Raw genomic sequence first — 26,630 nt, 5'->3', positions numbered from 1 at the left:
GAGTATAGTGGATTGACTATACTCACTGCAGCCTCAAACTCCCAGGCTCAGGCAATCCTCACACCATAGCTTCCCTAGTAGCTTCTGGGACCACAGGGGTGCACCACCACACCCAACCCTTTTTTTTTTTTTTTTTTTTTGTAGAGATGGATCTCACTCTGTGGCCCAGGCTGGTCTTGAACTCCTGAGCTCAAGCAATCCTCCTGCCTTGGCCTGTCAAAGTGCTGAGATTAAAGGCATAAGTCTTCATGGCCATGCCCCAAAAGAAGGAAATTCTGTCATTTACAACAACATAGACAAACCTGGAGGACATTGTGCTAAGTGAAATAAGCCAGGCACAGAAAGATAAATACCGACTCACTTAGGTGGAATCTAAAACAATTGAACTCATAGAGGCAGAGATTAGAATGGTGTTTACCAGAGACAGGGGGCTGAAGGGAATGGGGAGATGACAGTCAGAGGGCACAAAGTTTGAATTAGGAGGAATGCATTTTTTGAGATTTATTGCAAGGCATGGTGACTATAGGTAATAATGTATATTTCAGAATTCTGAGGGAGCAGATTTCAGATGTTCTCACAATAAAACATAAAAATTGGAAGCAATGATATTAGTTTGATTTAATCTTTCCATATTGTATATCACAACATCATTTTGTACCCATAAGTATAGTTTGTCATTGTAAACTTTGAAAAAAAATTTTTCATGAATTGAAGTAAACAAGATAGTAATATACATGTTTTACAAAGTGGTCTTTTAATTTACCAGAGTCTTGTGGGCATATTTCTTATTAATACTTAGTTTTCAACCTTCCTTTGTTCTAGAATGCCTTCCTTTTTTCCTTTTCTTGAGATACATCACATACAGAAAATCGTTCTACATTGTGATAATTTTGTGTGTATGTGTTGCATATCTCCTATAATCTCCACTCTGATTGAAATACAGAACATTTCCAGCTCCTCCCTACCCAATAACCTCTATGCCAAAGATAGCCATGATTCTCACTTCTGTGCCATTAATTAGTTTTGCCTGTTCTTGAATGTCTTGTAAGTGGAATCATATAGTATGTACTCTTGTGTTTGTCTTAAATTCAGTATAATGTCGGTGAGATTTATCCATATTGTTATAGAGTATCTTTTAAATAGTTGTATGATATACACATCCTCACCAACATTAGTTTCTTCTTTGTCAGTTTGATATTTATTGAATGGCTACTTTGTGTCTAGCGTTGCTGATATAACTGCCAGCCACACAGACATGATATCCACCCTCAGGAGGTTCATAAGTGGGGAAGACAATTTAATTAACTATGAGAACAAAACTACAGTTGTATCAAATGGTACAGAGAAGCACACAGTGTTATGAAAGTTCACACAAGGTATATTTTTAAGTTAGTTTAGGAAGTTATGAACATTTTACCTGAGAAAGGTAATTTAAATCTAAATCACAGATTTCTTCATGGTAGGAAGAGCTTACTCAAAGGCCCTGTAGGATGTTGGGATATGGTGAGCACTGCTATGCAAAGGAAAGGTGTGTGTGGTTAATGCACAGAGAGAGGGTATGGTACAGATCAGGATGGAAAGGTAGATGGAGCCAGATTGTGCAGAGGCATGTCTTTATTCTAAGGGCTGTAAGAAGCAGTCGAAGGCTTTGTTGGGGGTGGGGGAGTTGACAAGTTGGATTTACATTTTGAAAAATATTCTAGCTGCAGATTTAAAATGAACTGGAAGAGCCCAAAGTGATGAGGGATAATTAGAAAGAAGTTTGTAGTAATTCAGAAGGGAGATTGTGGTACTTTGGACTAGGAGGTGCTAAAGAAGATGAAGACAAGTGAGTGGACTCTAAATGATACATAAAATCAGCATATTTTGATGGCTGGTATGGGGGGAGTTGACTTTTAGGGTTTTAACTGAAGCAAATACACTAAAGAGGGTATAAACCACTGATGTTGGAACACTGAAAGAAGATCTGCTGTGGAGGGAAGCTGGATGTGTCTTGAATGTAGTTTGGGGGACATCAAATCTGAGTGGTATGGAGAAATAAAGAGGAAACGTCAAGTTGATAGTTGGACTATACAGCTGTAGAGTTCAGAAGAGGAGTCCAAACTGGAGATATCTTTTTGGGTATCTCTTAACTGAAGCTATAATTGTGGATTAAATCACTTTAGGGTAGAGTATGAGGCAAAAGAAAAAATGTGTAGCCTGAGCCTTGAACTTTGGCCTTTAATTGTTGGGTTGAGCAGCAACTGGCAGAGAGGTAGTAGGAAAGCCAGGTGAGTGTGGGTGCCAAAAAGAGGATTTTACTGGAAACGTCAGTTCTTCTCATTTTGTCTGAGCTGACAAGTGAAAAGCTACATCATTTTGTAGTTTTAGGAGAAATTTTATGAAATGTGAATAGATCTGTTTTCCTTTTGTTAGTACAATTTTTTTATGTGTTTGATCTTTTAAGTTGTTTTGTTTGTTTTATCTGCTTTACAGCTTTTAAAATTTTATTGCTGTTGACATCTCTCTCATTCTTTTTGTTTATACAGATTCATGTCCCCTACTTAGTTTTTTAAAAATGGATGGACTTTTTAAAAGCTGTTTTACCTTCAGAGTGAAATTGAGTGGAAAAGAGTTTCAGTATGGGATGGTGAAAAGGTTCTGGAGAGGGGTGGTGGTGATGGTTGCGCAACAATCTGAATGTATTTGATACCACTGAACTGTGCAGTTAAAAATGGTTAAGATGGTAAATTTTATGTTGTGTATATTTTACAATTTTTAAAAAGTTTTAGCCGGGCGCGGTGGCTCAAGCCTGTAATCCCAGCACTTTGGGAGGCTGAGGCAGGTGGATCACGAGGTCGAGAGATCGAGACCATCCTGGTCAACATGGTGAAACCCCGTCTCTACTAAAGATACAAAAAATTAGCTGGGCATGGTGGCACGTGCCTGTAATCCCAGCTACTCAGGAGGCTGAGGCAGGAGAATTGCCTGAGCCCAGGAGGCGGAGGTTGCGGTGAGCCGAGATCGCGCCATTGCACTCCAGCCTGGGTAACAAGAGCAAAACTCCGTCTCAAAAAAAAAAAAAAAAAAAGTTTTTAAAATGTGAGCAAAAAAATACAGTGAGTTCCCACATCCCCTTTGCCCACCACACACTGCCTTCCCCCACCACAGTAGTGAATTTCTTACAATAGATAAACCAACGCTGGTACATCAATACTGCTCAAAGACCGTCATTTACATTAGGGTTTACTCTTGGTGTTGTATATCTTACGGGTTTTGACAAATGCATGTCATATGTCTACCATGGTAGTGTAACACAGAATAGTTTCTCTGTCATAAATGTTTTCTGTGCTCTGCCTATTCATCCCTCTTTCCAAATCTGGGAAACCCTAATCTTTTTACTTACTGTCTGCATAGTTTTGTCTTTTCTGGAATATCATATAGTTGGAACCATACACTATGTAACCTTTTCAGATTGCCTTTTTAGCTGACAGTATGTGTTTTAGGTTCCTCTATGTCTTTTTGTGACTTGATGGCTCATTTCTTTCTTTTTTTTCTTTCTTTCTAAGTGGGGATGGCTCATTTCTTTCTAGAGCTTCCCTCTTATTTTTTCAGCTTTATTAAGATGAAATCGACATATATAATAAATGCACATTTTTAAAAGTATGCAGTTTGATAAATTTTGACCTGTGTATATGTCTGTGAAGCTATCCCCACACTCAAGGCAGTGAATACATCCATCACATCCAAAAGTGTCCTCATGTCTCTTTGTAACCCCTTCTTTCCTGCTACTCCCATTCCCAGGCAAACACTGCTCTACTTTCTGTTATAGATTAATTTGCATTTTCTAAGGTTTTTTGTTTTTTTTTGTTTTTGTTTTTTGAGACAAGAGTCTTATTCTGTTGCCAGGCTGGAGTGCGGTGGCATGATCTCCGCTCATTGCAACCTCCACCTCCCAGGTTCAAACAATTCTGCTTCAGCCTCCTCAGTAGCTAGGACTACAGGTGCCTGCCACCACACCCGGCTAATTATTGTATTTTTAGTAGAAACAGTGTTTCACCATGTTGGCCAGGATGGTCTCGATCTCCTCACCTCGTGATCCACCTCTCTGGGCCTCCCAAGGTGCTGGGATTACAGGCATGAGCCACCATGCTCGGCCTTGCATTTTCTAAATTTTATATGCAAGCACTGGTCTGCTTTCTATCATTGTAGATTAATTTGCATTTTCTAAATTTTATGTAAGTGGACTCACGCAGTATGTTTTGAGGGAAGAAGTTTGACTTCTTTCATGTATAATTTTGCAGTTCATTCGTGTAGTTACCTGTATTAATAGCTCATTCATACATAAAAACAAAAACAAACAAAAACATGGTTTAGACATTTCCCGTCATATGGATATACCATGGTTTATATATCCGTTTATTTGTTGATGAACATGTGGGTTATTTTCCGTGGGGCTATTACAAATAAAGGTGTTGGGAACATTAGTGTACAATTCTTTGTATGAACATATGCTTCAGTTTTCCTTGGGTGTATTCTGTTCTGCCTAGGAGAGGAGTGGCTGGATCATATGGTAGGTCTATGTTTAATGTTCAAGAAACTGCCAAACTATTTCCAAAGCCGGTGTAACATTTACATTTACATCAACAGTGTATAAGCATTCCTGTTGCCCCACAGTCTCACCAACACTTGCTAAGGTCAGTCTTTTCATTTTAGCCGTTGTAGTGATTGTCTAGTGGTTTTAATTTGAATTTCTGTAATCAGTAATGATTCCTTTGCCTGTCATTAAAAAAAAGAATTTAAATTCATTGTTGATGCTGTAGAACAGGTGGTTTTTGCTCCCTTCTAAATTCCTCAGATAAGGAGTTTTTGTCTCTAGGGCCTGTCCAGTGGTCACCAGGTGATTTTTGGTTTCCTTAGTCTCTACAAAAATATAATTAGCTGGGCATCGTGGCACATGTTTGTAGTCCTAACCTCCCACTCATGGGAGGCTGAGGCATGAGTCTAGGAGTCTGATTTTGCCCCTGTATTCCAGCCCGGGAGAGCTGGACTCTGTCTCGAAACAAAACAAAACTCAAAAAACCTGCACTTGTCAGGACTACCATGATGTATGTGCTCATTTTAGTAGTCCATTACCAGTTCTTCTCTTAACCTGTCAGCATTATTTGATCATGTTTCTCTCACTTTTAAAATTTGATTTCCAGGATACTGAAGTGGTTCTTCAGTAAATCAGATTTGCTCCTGACAACCTTGTATTAGTGTCCCATTTCACTCAGGCTAAGAACCAAAGTACTTATAGTTGTATGAGAGCCTAAGTGATGTGGGCCACGTGTCGCCACTTCTGCCTCATTCACCCAGCCTTCTTTGCCACAGCAACTCCCTGGCTCATTTTGGGCCCACCAGGCATCTCCTGCCTAAAGGCTTTTGCATGGCAGATCCTCTGCTTCGCCATCAGATGTTCGCATCCCACTCTCCTCACCACCTTCTAGCCCTCCAACCTTGGTCAGTTTTTCAGTGGAGTCTGCCCTGCCCAACCTCTTTAATATTGCCACCTCTTCTTATGTTGCCCTATTTGCCCTATTGTAGGTGTACAGAAAATATTTGTTGAATAAATGAATATGGAATTATGCAATTCAATTGTAAAATTAAAAGAGAGAAAATTTATTTTTTTTGGCCTTTGTCTTCAAGAAGGGTTTACCACTCTTGTTTTATACCAACATTTTTGCTGATACCAATTGAGTGCCCTGTAGTTCCATTGGATTCTGATTGTTAACCAACTGAGTTAGCTCAGACTCCACAAGTGAAGGGCATAGTCCTTCAATTCTGACAGGAACTACCCAGAATTAGTAATGAGAAAAGAACTTTTATCTGAGGAACAAGTCCTTTTAAATTATAAGACCCGGAGAGACTTTTTTTTTTTCCCCGAGACAGAGTCTCTCTCTGTCGCCCAGGCTGGAGTGCAGTGGCGCGATCTTGGCTCACTGTAACCTCCGCTTCCTGGATTCAAGTGATTTTCCTGCCTCAGCCTCCCGAGTAGCTGGGACTACAGGCCGTTGCCACCATGCCCAGCTAATTTTTTGTATTTTTAGTAGAGATGGGGTTTCACCGTGCTAGCCAGGATGGTCTTGATCTCCTGATGTTGTGATCTGCCTGCCTCAGCCTCCCAAAATGCTGCGATTACAGGTGTGAGCCACTGTGCCCGGCCCCCACCCCCCTTTTTATAACTTTTAAATGTAAACCTGCTTGTAACAAAGCCCAAATGGAGCTCATGTCCAAGGTTACTTGGGTCTAAGTCTTTTAGGCAGCTGCCTTTGCTTTGGTCAGGTAAACTCTGAATCATATTTTGTGCTTCCTCTTCATTTTGGGTTGACAGTACAGATCCCACAAATTAAAGTTTAGGTTCCAGTGCCACAAGACAGCTAGCTGGAAAGAATCCTCAGTGCACCTGTACTTCTACCCAGCCAACCACAGATTGAAGGGTTCCCATGACCCCCTACTTCCTTAGTTAAGTTGGATAATTTGTTAAAATGACTCACAGCACTACAGAAAGAACTGTAATTACAATCAGTTTTATTATAAAGTATACAGCTTGGTGACAGCCAATGGAAAAGAAGCATACGGCAAGAAATGAAACTGAGGGCAGTGCAGAGCTTCCCTGCCCTCCCTGGGCACGCCTCCTACCCAGCATGTTGAGGTGTTCATCAGTCTGGGAGCTCGCCGAACTCTGTTGTTTATGGTTTTTATTTGGGATCTCATTACATAGGCATGATTGAAGTCATTGGCCATGTGTTTGAGCTCAGTCTCCAGTCCCTCTCCCTTTCCCTTTGGGGCTGAATGCTCCAACCTCTAATCAGTCCTTTGGTTCCTCTGTGACCAGCCCTGTCCTGAAGCAATAAAGGGGCCCACAATGAATCCCCTTATTAGCATAAACTTTGGTATGGTTTAAAGGAGTTCATTATGAATTATAAAAGACACTCCACTCAGGAAATTCCAAAAGTTTAGGAGATCAGTGCCAGGAAATAAGGGACAGAGACCAAATATATTTTTTATTAAAACACGACCACATGCTGATTGAAAGAGTAAGGTCAGAAGTACCAAGTCGTGTCTCCAAGTGCCATTGATTTTTGTTTTCAAAATTCGAGAAGGGGAAAAACAAAATAGGATGAAGGTCAAGCTGTGGACCCTGCCGGAATGTCTCATAAATGGATACTTTTTTTTTTAATGGATACTTTTTATAGTATATGAAGTTGCCTGTTGGAATCTATCCGTTATGTACTGGTATTGTTTATTTTGACTTAGGGGCTTAGTGTAAATTTCTATATTTTTGTTGTCATTATGGATGGGAAATTTTATTATTGTAGTCAATTCTAGCACACATTTAATGGTAGGGGACCAAGATTATTTTAGGTTGTTAAAAGATTATTAGGAAATAGTCATGCCTAAGAATCACTGTGTCTGTAAAAAACACTGAAATTTGCTAGTGAAGATGCCATGTTAAGAAATGAAATCAAATACATTTGTTTTAGACCCTGTCTTAAGTTGCTTTCATTGAGAAAATTACATTGGGCCAAGGCGGGCAGATCACTTGAGGTCAGGAGTTCAAGACCATCCTGGCCAACATGGTGAAACCCTGTCTCTACTAAAAATACAAAAATTAGCTGGGCGTGGTGGTGGATGCCTATAGTCCCAGCTACTAGGGAGGCTGAGGTGGAAGGATCATTTGAACCTAGGAGGCAGTTGCAGTGAGCAGAGATCATACCACTGCACTCTAGCCTGGGCAACAGAGCAAGAACCTCTTTCTCTCTCTCAAAAAAAAAAAAAAAGAAAAAAGAAAAATTACATTGCTTAAATAATTCTAACAGTAGACATAAACTTTATTTTTATTTCTGTGAAGACATTTGATGTAAGAAGACAATATACTTCTGGAATTAAGAGTTAAAATTAATGGGCTTTTCCTTTAGCTTAAGCTATGACTGGTACAAAAGTTATAAACAAATAAATGTGTTACTGGCAAAATTTAAGGAAATAGTTTCGTATGTTTTCTCTTAGCAGGAGTTAGGACCTAGGAAGAAGCTAATAATAGCTTCTTACTCATGAAGGGCTTCCCAGTAAGATTACCAGTTGTTATTTATGTATCTATACAGGACTGTCATCTCTTAAGAATTTTGAGAAAGTTACCTTTATATTGTTTTATTCTTACCTGAGACCATTAGTTAAGGGGTCTTTAGAAAACATTACTGAAATTGTGAAGTACAGCAATGGAAGCTACGGCTAGATGTCGACATACGGCTTTAGAGTTTGCTAGGGAAAGTAATATTGCATAGGAGAAGGCTAAAGACTACGATTCTTGCTGTATTTTGCCCAAGTAGTAGATTAGAAATTTACTAAATAAGTGCTGTCCCTTTAGGCAAATTTACTGAGAAGCTGCTATATACCAGCCATGAGGGACTGGGAAGGATAGCTGTGAATGAGAGGAAATGCCTGCCTTTCGTGAACAAGAAGGTCATAGATGACGGTGGTGTTTTTCTATTTGTGACCTAGTTTACTGAGCATGAAGGAGATAATTAGCCACAGGACCTTAGTGTTTTGCTAGAACTGGTTATGTGTTGAACTCTCCTGATCCTTTTTAACAAAAATGATTGTACTATCAACTCTGACACTGGGGAGGTTCTTCATGAGTATGAAGCTATTATTAGCTTCTTGCTATGTCCTAACTTCTGCTAAGAGAAAACATACAAAACTGTGTCTGGTTGAGCTTGGAAAAATTACTAAATTTCTGAGTCTGGTGTTCCTTAACTATAACATAAGGATAATACCTGCTTTCCATGCAGTTTTGTGAATGTGCAGTGCCTGGTTCAATTCCTGGTATGTTGCTGATACAGTATACGTGTTACTAGTGTCATACGTGGTGTACATGATAGTAGCAGCTGATTTTGTTGCCTTCCCTTCTTAGCTCAGACATGATCCTTAGGTTTCGATTTGGTAATCTTTTAAGGAATAAGCAGGCTGTATCATGATGCCTGATTTGAAACACTGTATTTGAACTTCTTTGAGTTCTTTCTTTTTCTTTCTTTCTCTTTTCTTTTCTTTGCTCTTCTTTTCCTTCTCTTTCTTTTTCTTTTCTTTCCTCTTTGTTTCTCTCTTTCCTCTCTTTGTCTCCTCTCCTTCTCTCTTTCTTTCTTTCTTTTTTGAGATAGAGTCTTGCTTTGTCGCCTGGGTTGGAGTGCAGTAGCACAATCTTGGCTCACTGCAACCACTGCTTCCTGTGTTGGAGCTATTCTTCTGCCTCAGCCTCCCGAGTAGCTGGGACTACAAACATGCGCCACCACCATGCTCAGCTAATTTTTGTATTTTTAGTAGAGATGGGGTTTTGCCGCATTGGCCAGGCTGGTCTTGAACGCCTGACCTCAGGCGGTCAGCCCGCCTCTGCCTCCCAAAGTGCTGGGATTACAAGTGTGAGCTACTGCGCCCAGCCTGAAGTATTTTATAACCTTGGAGAACTTGGAATATATAGTTTCTTGGATGTTTTAAAGATTTTTTTTTTATAAGGTACTTTCTGGTAAAAGAAACACTAAATCTTCCATCTGCGTGAACGTGACTTCCCATTTGGGTGGTAGGTTCTGGTAGTTTTGTACCTTTCTTTGGCTTTGGATTGTCATCAGCTGCAGGGCACCAGACTTGTGTGTGAGTTTTTTTTAGTTGGAAAGCAATTCTTGATTGCTAATGATTGTGGTTTTTAAGTGCTAGCCTTTTAGGTTAAGTATCAGAAATAACATTGAATATTTTTTGACTTCTGAATTAATTTTTATAAGTCAATATTTTAGTAGAAATCACTTCAGTTGTTTTTATTGTCTATTTTTCTAAGTTTTAAGCAAAGAGAGCACTTGTGGGGGATGTCTTTTTTTTCTCTGAGAAGTCAGAGAACCTAAGAACTCAATTATTTCCTAACGAGGGAGGTCACTAAAGTTCTGTGTGTCCTCCTTGAAGCTCCCATCCTTTTGGCCACATATAATTAGGGGTTTTCCTGGAGATTTAGAATTGGGACCAAATGACAGCTGGTCTTTAAGCAAATCGCTTAGACTGAAGTGATACAGGCTTTGAACGTACCTGCAGCCATTTTTAGTATTGTGTATAGTGGAATAGGAGAATGCTGGTCTATGGAAAGAAAATGGTGTAGATGGATAGAAAGAAACAAAGATGAAAGTCGGAGAGTATTGTCCCGTATTCGGTGAGGCCCAACTATCATGAATACCATAACATCAGTGATCATACAGTAAGTTACCTTTTTTGTATGAGTTTGCTCAAATTAATTTCTCTTAGTAACAAAAAAACCTCAACTATAGTATCTTAAAACAAAAATAGTTGTGTATGATTATCCACGTGCCAAACAATGAAATTAGCTCCCTTTCTTACACCAAGCACAAGTAGATTATAGACCTAAATGTAAGAGCTAAGTTCTATAAAACTTTTAAAAGAAAACATACCAATAAATCTTCATGACTTTTGATTAGGCAGGGGCTTCTTAAATATGACACAAAAAGTTCAAGATAGACAAATTGAACCTCTTCAAAATTAAAAACCTTTGGCCTGGTACAGTGGCTCATGCCTGTAATCTCAGCACCTTGGGAGGCCAAGGCAGGAGAATCACTTGAGGCCAGGAGTTTGAGACCAACCTGAGTAACATAGTGAGACTCCATCTCTATGGAAAAAAAAAAAAAAAATTTTTTTTATCCAGGCATGGTGGTGTGCCTTAGTACTAGCTACACTGGAGGCTGAGGTGAGAAGATGGCTTGAGCAGAAATACAAGGTTATAATGAACTGTAATCATGCCAGTTCACTCCAGCCTGGGTAGCAGAGTGGGAACCTATGTCTTAAAAAAAAATTAAGAACTTTGTGTGCAAAATATGCCATCAAGAGAGTGGAAAACCATGGCCGGACACTGTGGCCTACCCCTTTAATCCCAGCACTTTGGGAGGCCGAGGCAAGCGGATCAGTTGAGGTCAGGAGTTTGAGACCAGCCTGCCAACATGGTGAAACCCCTTCTCTACTAAAAATACAAAAATTAGCTGGGCTTGGTGGTGCATGCCTGTAATCCCACGTACTCGGGAGGCTGAGGCAAGAGAATTGGTTGCAGTGAGCTGAGGTCATGCCACTGCATTCCAGCCTGGGCAACAGAGTGAGACTCTTTGTCTCAAAAAAAAAAAAGAAAGAAAGAAAGTGGAAAAACAGCCTTCAAAATGGGAGAAAATATTCATATAGCATATGTCCGTTAAGAGCCTTGTATCCTGAATATTAAAACAAACAAAAAGCAACATAGCTTTTCAGTGTGCAAATAATCTGAATAGGCTTTTTTTCCAGAGAGGACATACAAATGGCCAGTAAGCACATGTAAAGATGCTCAGCATGATTAGCCGTCAGGGAAATGCAGATGAAAACCACAGTGAGAAACCACTTCACATCCACTAGGAGAACTGTAACTAAAAAGACAGGTAATAACAAGTGTTGTCAAGGCTGTAGAGAACATACGTTGCTGGTGAGAATGTAGAATATAGCTGCTTTGGAAGAGATTGTGCTTGCCTCTCATTTTAAACGTGGGATCCAGCAATTTCACCCTTAGGCATATACCCAAATGAAACAAATGTCCACACAAAAACTAGTACAGCAGTGTTCAAAGCATAATTATTCATAGTAGCCCCAAAGTGGAAATAGCCCAAATTATATCAGCTAGTAAATGAATAAACAAAATGTGATATATCCATAAAGGGAATATTATTTAGCCACAGAAAGGAATGAAGTACTATACATGCTGCAATATGGAGAAACTGTAAAAGACATGCTAAGTGAAAGAAGCCAGACACAAAAGACAACATAATGTGTGATTTTATTTACATGAAATGTTCAGGATAGACAGATTCATAAGAGACAGAAAGTAGATTACTGATTTCCAGGGATTGGGGAGAGGGGAAACAGGAGTGATAGCTAATGGAGATAATATTTCTTTTTGGAAAGATGGAAGTGCTCTAAGGCTAGATATGTTGATGCTTGTACAACTCTGAACATACTAAAATGCATTGTGTATGGTAAAAGGGTAAATTGTATCGTGAGTTATTTCTCAATAATGCTGTTTTTAAAAGTAAATATATAATGAAGATAATGAAGTTAATATGTTTTCTAATGGTATGATACAGATTTCAAAAATAATCATAATAGGGTTTTTTTGGGGGGGTTTGTTTTTGTTTTTGTTTTTTGTTTTTGTTTTTTTTTTTGAGACACAGTCTCAGTCTGTCACTCAGGCTGGAGTTCAATGGCGTGATCTCAGCTCACTGCAACCTCTGCCTCCTGGGTTCAAGCAATTCTCCTGCCTTAGCCTCCTGAGTAGCTGGGATTACAGATGCACGCCACAATGCTCAGCTAATTTTTATATTTTTAGTAGAGACAGGGTTTCACCACGTTGTTCAGGCTGGTCTCAAATTCCTGACATTGTGATCCACCCACCTTGGCCTCTCAAAGTACTGGGATTACAGGCATGAGCCACCATACCCAGCCATAGCAGATTTCTATATAGGTAACTTAGTTGTAATATATTTTTCGGCTGGGCACAGTGGCTCACGCCTGTAATCCCAGCACACTGGGAGCTGGAGGCAGGCAGATCATGAGGTCAGGAGATAGAGACCATCCTAGCCAACATGGTGAAACCCTGTCTTTACTAAAAATACAAAAATTAGCTGGGTGTGGTGGTATGTGCCTGTAGTCCCAGCTACTCGGGAGGCTGAGGAACGAGAATGGCTTGAACCCAGGAGGCATTGCACTCCCGCCTGGCAACAGTGAGACTTCGTCTAAAAAAAAAATTATTTTTTCATAATAGGTAAAAATTCTGAATATCATATTGCTTCATTTTAAGCAAACTTGAATAAAAATTTATTACTGATTGTGTATTTATCAGTGTGAGTTACAGTAAAAGTTGAAACATACATTGTTCCTAACCTGTCAGTGTCATTGTCATTCTGTTTTTTTGAGGTGAATAGAGACAGTTGTGCCTGGGAGACAGAGTGAGATCCTGTCTCTCAAACAAACCAAAAAAACCAAAAAATGAAAAAACACACAATCAATGACAGAGTTGTTTTTTTTTGTTTTTTGAGAAGTCGTCTTGCTCTGTCACCCACACAGGCTGGAGTACAGTGGCATGATCTTGGCTTACTGCAACCTCCACCTCCCAGGTTCAAGCGATTTCTCTGCCTGAGCTACCCAAGTAGCTGGGATTACAGGCGCATGCAACCATGTCCAGCTAAATTTTGTACTTTTGTATGTATTGCATAACTATAATACAATATCAAAACAGTCCGGGCCAACTTGACTGTTACTGACACGTATTTAGTGCAGATATGTGTCAAATACATTTTTATGTTATAGGTAAGTGTTGTACGGGATAAGATTCAATTTTTTTTGTTTAGCTTGATAGTTACATAATCTTAATATGTAAGCTTTTCCTTATTTTGCAGAGATCCTGCATATTTTGATGAAAATTGGCTAAACAGAATCAAAACTGAAGTAGGAGATAATTGGAGGCTAAAGGTATTTCGTTTTTCCATCTGTTAAATCTTCAAATATTTGTATGTATATAATATCTGTGTTTTTTTGTTTTGTTTTTTGTTTTTTTGGTCTGATGTGTCTAGTGAGCTTTAGAAACTTAGGTAGCCTATAATTGAAATAATGTAGAATTGAAGGTTGAAGTCACCTGGAGTTATGCAGCTAGGCATGACATGAGTCAGTACAGCATGGACTCTGGAGCTAGTGTGCCTGTGTCCACATCATAGCTCTGCCATTTACTGTCCATGGGGAAGTGTTACGACCTTTCTGTGCCTTGGTTTCCCCATTTGTAAAATGGGGATTGATATAGCTTCTACCTCATAGAAATGAGTTAATATTGTGCTAAGTACTTAGAATAGTGCATGTGGTATTTGCTAGTGTTATTTTTAATAGAGATAATATTCATTTCCTTCCTAGTAGCATGAAAGTATTTTACAAGCTTCTTTAACCAAAACTCACAGTAAGAAATAAAGTTTACATTGCAACCAATTGTCCACCTAAATGTATATGTATATATAGCTGAATAGTTTTACCCTTACATTAGGCAGTGATGTTTTAATTTTATTTTTAAAAATATGTGTTGTAATTTACTAAATTATTTTTTTAACTTTGTATTTTGTTGAGATGGAGTCTTCTCTGTCACCTAGGCTGGAGTGCAGTGGCACAATCTTGGCTCACTGCAACCTCTGCCTCCCTGGTTCAAGTGAATCTCCTGCCTCAGCCTCCCAAGCAGCTGGGATTATAGGCGTGTGCCACTATGCCTGGCTAATTTTTATTTTTGTAGAGACAGGTTTCACCATTTTGACCAGGCTGGTCTTGAATTCCTGACCTCAAGTGATTCTCCCACCTTGGCCTCCCAAAGTGCTGGATTTACAAGCGCCAGCCACCATGCCCGTCCTATGTTTTGAAATAATTATAGATTCACAAGAAGTTGCAAAAAAAAATGTACTAAGAGGTTATGTGTATCTTTTGCCCAATTTCTCCAGGGGTTAACATCTTGCATAACTATAATACAATATCAAAACTAGGAAACTGGCATTGGTGCAGTCCATATTTTATTCACATTTCACCAAGGTTACATACACTCTGTGTTGGTGTGTGCACTTCTGTGTAGCTCTTTCTCGTGTAGCTTTGTGTAGCTACCACCACAGTGAAGACCCAGAATTGTTCTGTCACCACACAGTTTCCTTCGCTGCTCCCATAGCCACATTCACACCTAATCCCTTGTAACCCCTAATTTGTTCTCCATCTCTGTGATTTTGTTAACATTAAATTGATTGTTATGACCCAGTAGTCATCATGTTTGGTAGTGTGGAGAAATCTGTGACCATTTCTTTTCTATACAGACTGGTGAAGACTCAGGCATACAACTGATTTAAGCACATGAGGCCCCTGGACTTAAGACGTGCTCAGTTTGAGTTATCTTTATATTTTCACCAAGAAACACATTTGATAAGAAAAGTATTTATTTATTGCTTAAGTATTGGGTTTGCCAAAATCTAATTCCTTCTTTTCACTAAGCTAGTGAATGAAAACTGTTTAATGGCACTGGGTTTTTTTGTTTATTTGTTTTGAGACAGAGTCTCACTGTGTCACCCAGGCTGGAGTGCAGTGGCGCAATCTCGGCTCACTGCCACCTCCACCTCCCGAGTTCAAAAGATTCTCCTGCCTCAGTCTCCTGAGTAACTGGGACTACAGGTGTATGCCATCACACCCAGCTAATTTTTATATTATTTTAGTAGAGATGGGGTTTCACCATGTTGGCTAGGCTGATCTTGAACTCCTAACCTCAGGTGATCTGCCCACCTCAACCTCCCAAAGTGCTGGGATTACAGGGATGAGCCACTGCACCCATCTGACACTGTTTTAATTTCTAAACAATCTTTCAAGGACAGACAGTTTATTTATTTATATTTACTTTTTTGAGATGGGTCTCACTTGGTTGCCCAGGATGGGGTGTAGTGGCACAGTCTCAGTTCACTGCACCCTCCACTTTCTGGGCTCAAGCAAGCCTCCTACCTCAACCTTTCAAGTAGCCAGGACTATAGGCACATGCCAACACACTAGGCTAATTTAAAAAATTTTTTTAGGGACAAGGTCTTGCTCTATTGCCCAGGCTGGTTTCAAACTCCTGGGCTCAAGCCATCCTCCTGCCTCAGCCTCTTGCCTGGCAGGCTGGGCACAGTGGCTTACTCCTGTAATCCCAGCACTTTGGGAGGCCAAGGCAAGGGGTGGATCACTTGAGTTCAGGAGTTGGAGACCAGCCTGGACAACATGGTGAATCCTCATCTCTATTAAAATTACAAAAAATAGCTAGGTGTGGTGGCTGGCACTTGTAATCCCAGCTACTCAGGAGGCTGAGGCACAAGAATTGCTTGAAACCAGGAGGTGGAGATTGCAGTGAGCCGGGATGGTGCCATTGCACTGCAACCTGGGTGATAGAGCGAGACTCAGTGTCAAAAAAAAGATTTTATTTTTAATGTTACAGCATGTTTAAAACAATTTATGATGCTTAAAATAATGCTGCTAATCATTTAGTGTCTGCTTACTGGCTTGATCAGAGGGAGTTTTATATCTCCTCCCAGCAGGCGCACAGATATACACACCCACATATACTGTTTCCAGTGTCATGGGTAAGGGCAATGGTAGTATACGGAGAAGGGTAGAAAAGTTTATCATAGTCTTAATATTCAGGACTGAGCTTCTTATTGTCTGTGCTATACTTTAGTTTTATGGTGCCATTATTATTATTATTATTTTTCGAGACAGAGTTTCGCTCTTGTTACCCAGGCTGGAGTGCAATGGCACGATCTCAGCTCACCGCAACCTCCGCCTCCTGGGTTCAGGCAATTCTCCTGCCTCAGCCTCCTGAGTAGCTGGGATTACAGGCACGCGCCACCATGCCCAGCTAATTTTTTGTATTTTTAGTAGAGACGGGGTTTCACTGTGTTGACCAGGATGGTCTCGATCTCCTGACCTCGTGATCCACCCGCCTCAGCTTCCCAAAGTGCTGGGATTACAGGCTTGAGCCACGGCGCCCGGCTATGGTGCCATTATTTAAAGATGAGATATGCGACCGGGCACGGTGACTCATGCCTGTAATCCCAGCACTTTGGGAGGCCGAGGTGGGCAAATCACCTGAGGTCAGGAATTTGAGACCAGCCTGGCCAACATGGTGAAACTGCATCTCTACTAAAAATACAAAAATTAGCCAGGTGTGGTGGCAGGCACCTGTAATCACAGCTACTGAGGAGGCTGAGGCACAAGAATTGCTTGAACCTGGGAGGTAGAGGTTGCAATGAGTTGAGATTGTACCATTGCACCCCAGCCTGCCTGGGCAACAGAGCCAGACTCCATCTCAAAAAAATAAATAAAGATAAGATACAGCTTTTTGTGATGTGATTTTAAAAACTACCATTTTAAATGAATGGTAGTTGATTTTCAAGGCATTCTAATTGCAAATAGTAAAAATACGGGAAAATAAACATCCTAGTATAAAGCAAATAAAGTATATTATGCATTTTCCATATCTACAAATTTTTCTGGAAGTATAAACATATTAATTTTATGAGGCATTTAAAAATAAATAAGCAAGTTTTTTAGTTTATTTTCTTCCTTACAAATAAATATGCCTTTAATTAACTACTGGATCACATTTCTGTGATCCAGGCTCTTATTTGAAAGCCTCAGTCCCTATTGGCTTCTGTGCTAGGACATCTCAACTACTGACACCAGCCAAGGGCAGCTAGATCAATAAAATAATCAATAGAACTATATCATATACACATTTAACCTAACACAAAACTGTATGAGTTGGGTCAAAGAAAAAGAAAAAAATTGTAGTTTACAGTAAGTAGGGCAAGTGATTCTGACCATCCTTCACCTAACATTATAGCTCATAAATACTTACTTTGATGCTCAACTAAAGAAACAGTAGTTTGTTTTTTTCCTGATAGGTGAAAAATTTAAGGGCATTATACTTAATGGGTTAAAGAGATTTTACTATAATTTTTGCTTAATACTTTGTCTTTAGAACTTAATCTTGGCCGGGCATGATGGCTTATACCTGTAATCCCAGCACTTTGGGAGGCTGAGGTGGGTGGATCACCTGAGGTCAGGCATTCGAGACCAGCCTGACCAACATGGTAAAACCCCATCTCTAAAAAATAAATAAATAAAATAAAAATAACTTAATCTCTATGTAGATACAGTTTGACTTTTCTAGGGAGACTAGCTCTGAACTCAAGTCTTCATTAAGGATGCTATATTTTTACTTTACCCACAGAAAATCTAAATAATTTAATCTTATTGTTTAGTCTCATTCAGTTACCCTCCAGTTGTTGTTAATGTGGTCATAGCATTGAAAATTCTACATAATTGGAGACATAATTTGTTTTATAAATCTCTTGGATTATATAAAGCCATTAATAGTACTTTTGATGATGATAATAACTTAAATATGCCTTTGAATTTTATTTTTTTATATTTACTTTATGACTATAGTGATTGGTTGGGTCGGAAATTTTTTATGTTAAATTATGTTCTGATCTGTCTTTGCTTTTTACCCAGTTGTTTTCTCTCTCTTTAAACAGATAAGCAATTTAAAGAAAATATTAAAAGGAATCTTGGATTATAATCATGAGGTAAAGACTTTTTTCTCATTCTGGTTAAAAGTATTACTATAGGATAGTTTAATTTTAGGATAGTTTCAAGATAAGGAAACATTGCCTTCAAAATTAATAATCAGTTTGTCCTTTATTTTGTAGTTTCTATAATAGGATGATGGTTTAACCAACTTGTCTGTCAGTCAGTTAATAGATGATCCTTTTTACTGTGTTATGGGTAGTTTGTAGATGATTACTAATTAACGTCAAATTTTACTTCATGTGATCTGTTCTGTCTTTTCTTCCCTTACTTATGAAGATAGTTTTTAGAGTCCATGCACCATTGTCTACTTTGATTTTATTCCTTGGCAAACTCCCCGTCCCTAGATGAACTCAGTTTGTCCTCTGAGTCTGCATCAGAACAGTCAGACATTGCTGGGGAAGAAATCAGGCAGTGGAAATAACTAGTTTCAGTTTAAGTTTTATGGTCACAGATGCCAGATGGACACAACACCACACCCTAGTTCTTTCTTTCCTACAAGCTTACCTGCATTTAATACTCATGTCTATACCCGTAGCACTGATCTTCCCCATTTCAGTAAGTGACCCTACCATTCAACCTGCTACCCAAACCCAGAACCTAGAAAGCCTCTTACAGTCCTTCTTTCTTCTAATATCATCCTCAAGACCCATTAGTCAAACCTTCAAAATACAGCTTTCTCCATCTGTGCTGCCACCAACTATGCCAAGCCATCATTCACACTTGCTTAGATTACTAAAGTAGTCTCACTGGTGATCCTGATTTCACTTTTGCATAATTTTTAAAAATTTAGAGGTGATCACATCAGTCTTCTTAAAGTCCTCTGTGGTTTCCCCTTGCATTGAGAATCACATCCACATTCTTACCATGAGCTACTTTATAACTGCTTTTCCCGCATTTAAGGCACTGGAGCCACATTCTCTGCTTCTGTGCGGAGAATCTGCCAAGTCCTTTTCTTCCTCAGCCTTTGCCCCACTGCTCTTGCTGTATGCAGTGTTCTTCCTTCAGCTCCTGGCATTTCTTGCTCTTGCTTATTTGAACTTTCTGTGACGTCCTTAGACTTTTTCTGAGCATGTGCTGTCTCAGCCAGGGCCATATTCACCCCTTAGCCCCATTACTCAGTCACATCACCCAGTTTATTCCCTTTAATCCTGGCCATATCAGCAGTCTCCTTATTCGTTGGTTTATTTGGTTGTCTCACCCTATTATATATATATACATATGTATATATATATATATATATATATATATATATATATTTTTTTTTTTTTTTTTTTTTTTTTTTTTTTGAGACGGAGTTTTGCTCTTGTTACTCAGGCTGGAGTGCAATGGCGCGATCTCGGCTCACCGCAACCTCCGCCTCCTGGGTTTAGGCAATTCTCCTGCCTCAGCCTCCTGAGTAGCTGGGATTACAGGCATGTGCCACCATGCCCAGCTAATTTTTTGTATTTTTAGTAGAGACGGGGTTTCAGCATGTTGACCAGGATGGTCTCGATCTCTTGACCTCGTGATCCACCCGCCTCGGCCTCCCAAAGTGCTGGGATTACAGGCTTGAGCCACCATGCCCGGCCTCTATTATATTCTTAAAGCCATGAAATGAGGTTGGGGCCAGATCTGATGTAGTCATTGGTACATCCCATCCCCCAAGACAGTGCTGTCACACTGCAGGCATTCAGAGTTTCCTAATCATGTCAAATAAATATTAATTTCCCAAGAAAAAGCATGATATTTAAGATACGTAAGGGTGAACATAGGGTTAGTATTAGACATATTGACAAAAAGTGATTTTTTTTCCTTTGACCAGAAGTACGTATATTTACTAGATCTTTTGAGCTTAGAAGAAGTGATTGTTTTTTGTTCTATAACATCATGCTTATTGTGTAAAATACAAATGGTAATTTTTAATAAAGCATTACAATAAAAAAATAGAAAATGTATGGCATTGAAGATAGTGATGCTGCTTCAGAAGCTGTTTTACAGAGTGCCATTCTGAGCCAGGTCTCTTGCTCAGTGGAAGCTACCCAGAGGAAGTCTGAGCTGTTATCCTTGTCTCATACACAAGAAGCTGAGGCTCGTATGCACCTCCTTCTCTTCCCCTCTTGTAATTTTTCTTTTTTTTTCTCTCCCTCATCCAACCCCCTGACATTTTTGGGTCCTAGGCCTACCGGTATTACCCCACATCCCCTAGCCTGAGCATGCCTGAGAGGAAGAAGAAATCCAGTCTCTGAAAATGGTGTGGTGTCTTTGGAACCTATGCCCTTTTAAAAGGCTAATTATACTTATTACTACATGATTATGAGAAGAGTTGGAGCATGAGTAAAACTAAAATCAGTGTGTGTAGCTGGATTTGCTTAATTTGAGCCTACACTGCCATTTAGTGAGCCCATATCTATGTGATTCAGTATCAGTTCCCCATTTATTCTCATAGCTCAAGGTTCTTTTCCTTCTTGCTCCCTACTATGATTTGTAATTACATATTTCTTTGTGCATTTGCTAATTCATTTTATGTCTTCTATTTAATAAACTAGATGATACTTGCCTATATATTTAAATGTTTTGCAAATCCATAGATCTTTGACACTGTAGTTCTATTCCTAGAAATTGGTCTTCAAGAACTACACATAAGGCTATCCATCTCACCATTACTTCATAGTAGGCAGAAATTGAATATAACCCAATGTCTAACAATAAGAAAATTATGAAACATAGGACAAATGCCATTCAGCCATGAAAATGCATATTTATAAATATTCTTTAATAATATAAAAGTGTGAGATTGTGTATGTTATATACCAGTTTTACAGGAATGTACAGAAATGGACTTATAAAAATGTATATGCAGGTCCATAGTTTCAAATCCCAAATCCTTTAGGCCAGATACATTTTGGAATCCCGAATTTTTTAGATTTTTAGAAAGGTAACATGATGCATACACTACATATTGTGTAAATAACCCAGTGTGGCCTGGGATTGCATCATTATTCCATTATATTAAAATTTCTGCAGCAAACCATAAGGTTATTCACTCTAGGATAAACAAGAAAAATAAATTCATGTTCTGTCATTACCTTTCACCCTCCTGGGAATTCCTTTGTCTTTCTCCTATCTTATTTTATTTATTTTGTTTTGTTTTATTTTATCTTATTTTGTATGGAGTTTCACTCTTGTTGCCCAGGCTGGAGTGCAATGGCATGATTTTGGCCCACTGCAACCCCCGCCTCCCGGGTTCAAGCAGTTCTCCTTCCTCAGCCTCCCGAGTAGCTGGGATTTCAGGCATACATCACCACGCCCGACTAATTTTATATTTTTAGTAGAGACAGGGTTTCTCCATGTTAGTCAGGCTACTCTCAAACTCCTGACCTCAGGTGATCTGCCCACCTTGGCCTCCCAAAGTGCTGGGATTACAGGCATGAGCCACCACACCTGGCCTCTCCTATATAACTTCATTTGCTGAATTCTGTGTATTTCTCTTTTCTGGTTTACTTTCATGCCCATTTTCCAGTGGTATCTTCAGAAGAATATATGATAGGTACTTATTTTAGGCCCCACCAATCTGAAAATAATCTTAGTTCTCTTTACATTGTGGTTGAGTTGGATATGGAATTCCAGGTTGGAGGACATCCCTCTGTATTTTGAAATCATTGCTGCATGCCCTCTGGCTTCCAGTGCTACTCCTGACATCTCTCATGTGGACTCCCACTCGCTGTTGGTAACTTGTTGATTTTCTGGAAGCTTTTAGGTTTTCTTTTTTGTCTCCATGTTCATGCTGGTATGCTTTGGTATGAGGAGGAGTTTTTTTGTTGTTGCATTCCTTTGTTTTATTGTGCTTGGAACTTAGCACATCCTTAAAATCTGAATACCTACTAGCTTTAGTTTTAGGAAATTTTCTTATTATTTATCTTATTTATTTATTTTACTGCTTTATTCTTCTTTCTCTGTTTTCTTTCTGAACTATTTAGCTATTGAACCTCCTAGGTTAATCCTTTGTCTAATCCTTTCCTTTTTTTCTCTCTTGTGTTTTTGCTCTACTTACTGAGATGACTGTACACCTTCTTCTAGCTTGCCTGTTAAATTTTTCATTTCTGCTATCATATTTTTAATTTGGAAGAGCACTTTTATTTTCTAAATGTAACTTTTATATCCTTTGCTTGCTTTATGAATATAATAGTTTCTCTTACCTCTCTGTGAATATTAACCGTAGAAGTTTTTTTACTTTCACATATATTTTTTAAATTATACTTTAAGTTCTGGAATACATGTGCTTAATGTGCAGGTTTGTTACATAGGTATGCATGTGCCATGGTGTTTTGCTGCACCCATCAACCTGTCATCTACATTAGGTATTTCTCCTAATACTGTCCCTCCCCAACTTCCTACCCTGCCAACAGGCCCTGGGGTTTGATGTTCCATCCCTGTGTTCATGTGTTCTCATTGTTCAGCTCCTACTTAAGAGTGAGAACATGCAGTGTTTGGTTTTCTGTTCTTGTATTAGTTTGCTGAGAATGATGGTTTCCAGCTTCACCCATGTCCCTGCAAAGGACATGAACTCATCCTTTTTTATGGTATTCCATGGTGTATATGTGCCACATTTTTTTAATCCAGTCTGTCATTGTTGAACATTTGGGTTGGTTCCAAGTCTTTGCTATTGTGAGTAGTGCTGCAGTAAACATACATGTGCATGTGTCTTTATAGTAGAATGATTTATAATATTTTGGGTATATATCCAGTAATGGGATTGCTGGGTCAAATGGTATTTTTGGTTCTGGATCCTTGAGGAATCACCACATTGTCTTCCACAATGGTTGAACTAATTTACGCTCCCACCAACAGTATAAAAGAGTTCCTATTTCTCCACATCCTCTCCAGCATCTGTTGTCTCCAGACTTTTTAATGATTGCCATTCTAACTGGTGTGAGATGGTATCTCATTGTGGTTTTGATTTGCATTTATCTAATGACCAGTGATGGTGAGCTTTTTTTCATATGTTTGTTGGCTGCATAAATGTCTTCTTTTAAGAAGTGTCTGTTCATAATTGCTCACTTTTTGATGTGGTTGTTTGTTTTGTTCTTGTAAACTTGTTTAACTTCTTTGTAAATTCTTTTTTTTTTTTTTTTTTGAGACAGAGTTTTGCTCTTGTTACCCAGGCTGGAGTGCAATGGCGCGATCTCGGCTCACCGCAACCTCCGCCTCCTGGGTTCAGGCAATTCTCCTGCCTCAGCCTCCTGAGTAGCTGGGATTACAGGCAGGCGCCACCATGCCCAGCTAATTTTTTGTATTTTTAGTAGAGACGGGGTTTCACCATGTTGACCAGGTTGGTCTCGATCTCTCGACCTTGTGATCCACCCGCCTTGGCCTCCCAAAGTGCTGGGATTACAGGCTTGAGCCACCGCGCCCGGCTTGTAAATTCTTGATATTAGCCCTTTGTCAGATGGATAGATTGCAAAAATTTTCTCCCATTCTGTAGGTTGCCTGTTCACTCTGATGGTAGTTTCTTCTGCTGTGCAGAATCTCTTTAGTTTAATTAGATCCCATTTGTCTATTTTGGCTTTTGTCACAATTGCTTTTAATGTTAATAGTTATGAAGCCTTTGCCTATGCCTATGTCCTGAATGGTATTGCCTAGGTTTTCTTCTAGGGTTTTTATGGTTTTAGGTCTTATGTTTAAGTCTTTAATCCATATTGAGTTCGTTTTGTATAAGATTAGTTTTTGTATAAGTTTCTAGTTTCAGTTTTCTGCATATGTCTAGCCAGTTTTCTCAACACCGTTTATTAAATAGAGAATCCTTTCCTCATTGCATATTTTTGTCAGGTTTGTCAAAGATCATATGGCTGTAGATGGATGGTGTTATTTCTGAGGCCTCTGTTCTGTTCCATTGGTCTATATATCTGTTTTGGTACCAGTACCATGCTGTTTTGATTACTGTCGCATTGTAGTATAGTTTGAAGTGGGTAGTGTGATGCTTCCAGTTTTATTCTTTTTGCTTAGGATTGTCTTGGCTATTCTGGCCCTATTTTGGTTCCATATGAAATTTAAAGCCGTTTTTTTCTAATTCCATGAGGAAAGTCAGTGGTAGCTTAATAGGGATATTGTTGACTGTGTAAATTACTTTGGGCAGTATGGCCATTTTCATGATACTGATTCTTCCTGTCCATGAGCATGGAATGTTTTTTCATTTGTTTATGTCCTTTTTTATTTCCTTCAGCATTAGTTTGTAGTTCTCCTTGGAGAGGTCCTTCACATCCCTTGTAAGTTGTATTCCTAGGCATTTTATTCTCTTTGTTGCAATTGTGAAGGGGAGTTCACTCATGATTTGGCTCTCTGTTTGTCTATTATTGGGGTACAGGAATGCTTGTGATTTTTGCAAATTCATTTTGTTTCCTGAGACTTAGCCGAAGTCGCTTATCAGCTTAAGGAGATTTTGGACTGAGACAGTGGGGTTTTCTAAATATACAATTATGTTATCTGCAGAGGCAGTTTGACTTTCTCTCTTCCTATTTGAGTATCCTTTATTTCTTTCTCTTGCATGATTGCCCTGGCCAGACCTTTTGGTACTATGTTGAATAGGAGTGGTGAGAGAGGGCATCTTTGTCTTGTGCCAGTTTTCAAAGAGAATGCTTTCAGCTTTTGCCCATTAAGTATGATATTGGCTGTGGGTTTGTCATAAATAGCTCTTATTATTTTGAGATATTTTCCATCGATACCTAGTTGATTGAGAGTTCTTAGCATGAAGAGATGTCAAATTTTATCGGAGGTCTTTTCTGCATCTATTGAGATAATCATGTGGTTTTTGTCATTGGTTCTGTTTATGTGATCGAGTACATTTATTCATTTACGTATGTTGAACTAGGCTTGCATCATCCCAGGGATGAAGCCGACTTGATTGTGGTGGACAAGCTTTTTGATGTGCTGCTGGATTCAGTTTGCCAGTATTTTATTGAGGATTTTTACATCAATGTTCTTCAGGGATGTTGGCCTGAAATTTTCTTTTCTGATACATCTCTGCCACGTTTTGGTATCAGGATGATGCTGGCCTCAGTTAGCATCTGAGGTAGGGAGGAGTCCCTCTTTTTCTGTTGTTTGGAATAGTTTGAGAAGGAATGGTACCAGCTGCTCTTTGTACCTCTTTTTGTTGTTGTTGTTTGTTTGTTTTCATATGCAAGCCTACCTGAATGACTCTTTGTACCTCTTGTAGAATAAGGCTGTGAATCTGTCTGGTCCTGGGCTTTTTTTGGGTTGGTATGTTATTACTGCCTCTATTTCAGAACTTGTTACTGGCCTATTCGGGGATTCAACTTCTTCCTGGTTTAGTCTTTGGAAAGGTATATGTGTCCAGGAATTTATCCATTTCTTCTAGATTTTCTAGTTTATTTGCATAGAGGTGTTTATAGTATTCTCCGATGGTAATTTGTATTTCTGTGGGATCAGTGGTGATATCCTTTTTATAATTTTTTTATTGAGTCTCTTTGATTCCTTTCTCTTCTTCTTTGTTAGTCTGGCTTGCCGTCTATCTATTTTGTTAATCTTTTCACAAAACCAGCTCCTGGATTCATTGATTTTTTTGAAGGGTTTTTCGTGTCTCTTCTCTTTCAGTTCTGCTCTGAGTTACGTTATTTCTTGTCTTTTGATAGTTTTTTAATATTTTTGCTCCTGATTCTCTAATTCTTTTAATTGTGATGTTAGGGTTTTGATTTTAGATCTTTCCCACTTTCTCCTGTGGGAGTTTAGTGCTATAAATTTCCCTCTAAACACTGCTTTAGCTGTGTCCCTGAGATTCTGGTACATTTTGTCTTTTTTGTTCTTACTGGCTTCAAAGAACTTACTTATTTCTGCCTTAATTTCATTATTTACCCAGTAGTCATTCAGAAGCAGGTTGTTCAGTTTCCATGTAGTTGTGCAGTTTTGAGTGAGTTTCTTTCTTTTTCTTTCTTTTTTTTTTTGAGATGGAATCTTGCTCTGTTGCCAGGCTAGAGTGCAATGGTGTGATCCTGGCTCACTGCAGCCTCCACCTCCCAGGTTCAAGTGATTCTCCTGCCGCAGCTTCCCGAGTAGATGGGATCACAGGCGAGTGCCACCACACCCAGCTAATTTTTGTGTTTCTTAGTAGAGACGGGGGGGGCGGGGGGTTTCACCATGTTGGCCAGGATGGTCTGGATCTCTTGACTTCATGATTCACCCGCCGCAGCCTCCCAAAGTGCTGGGATTACAGCATGAGCCACCAAGCCTGGCCTTGAATGAGTTTTTTTTTTTCTGTTTGTTTGTTTGTTTGTTTTGAGACAGAGTTTCGCTCTTGTTACCCAGGCTGGAGTGCAATGGCACGATCTTGGCTCACTGCAACCTCCGCCTCCTGGGTTCAAGCAATTCTCCTGCCTCAGCCTCCCGAGTAGCGGGGACTACAGGTGCGCGCCACCATGCCCAGCTAA

General features: G+C 39.3%; 1 protein-coding gene across 3 annotated transcripts in view; it reads left to right on the top strand.

The window, feature by feature from the left end:
* Positions 1–26,630, top strand: part of HOOK3 (hook microtubule tethering protein 3) — a 133,891-nt gene that overhangs the window by 12,345 nt on the left and 94,916 nt on the right. For all 3 annotated transcript variants that reach the window (XM_074383815.1, XM_010330228.3, XM_074383814.1), the window contains exons 3-4: positions 13,479–13,551; positions 18,159–18,209. In XM_074383815.1, coding sequence (XP_074239916.1) covers positions 13,479–13,551; positions 18,159–18,209 — 124 coding nt within the window. The remainder of the gene's footprint in view (positions 1–13,478; positions 13,552–18,158; positions 18,210–26,630) is intronic.

The sequence above is a fragment of the Saimiri boliviensis genome, chromosome 13, assembly GCF_048565385.1.
Source record: "Saimiri boliviensis isolate mSaiBol1 chromosome 13, mSaiBol1.pri, whole genome shotgun sequence".
NCBI lineage: Eukaryota > Metazoa > Chordata > Mammalia > Primates > Cebidae > Saimiri > Saimiri boliviensis.
This window is presented reverse-complemented; position numbering and strand designations above follow the sequence as displayed.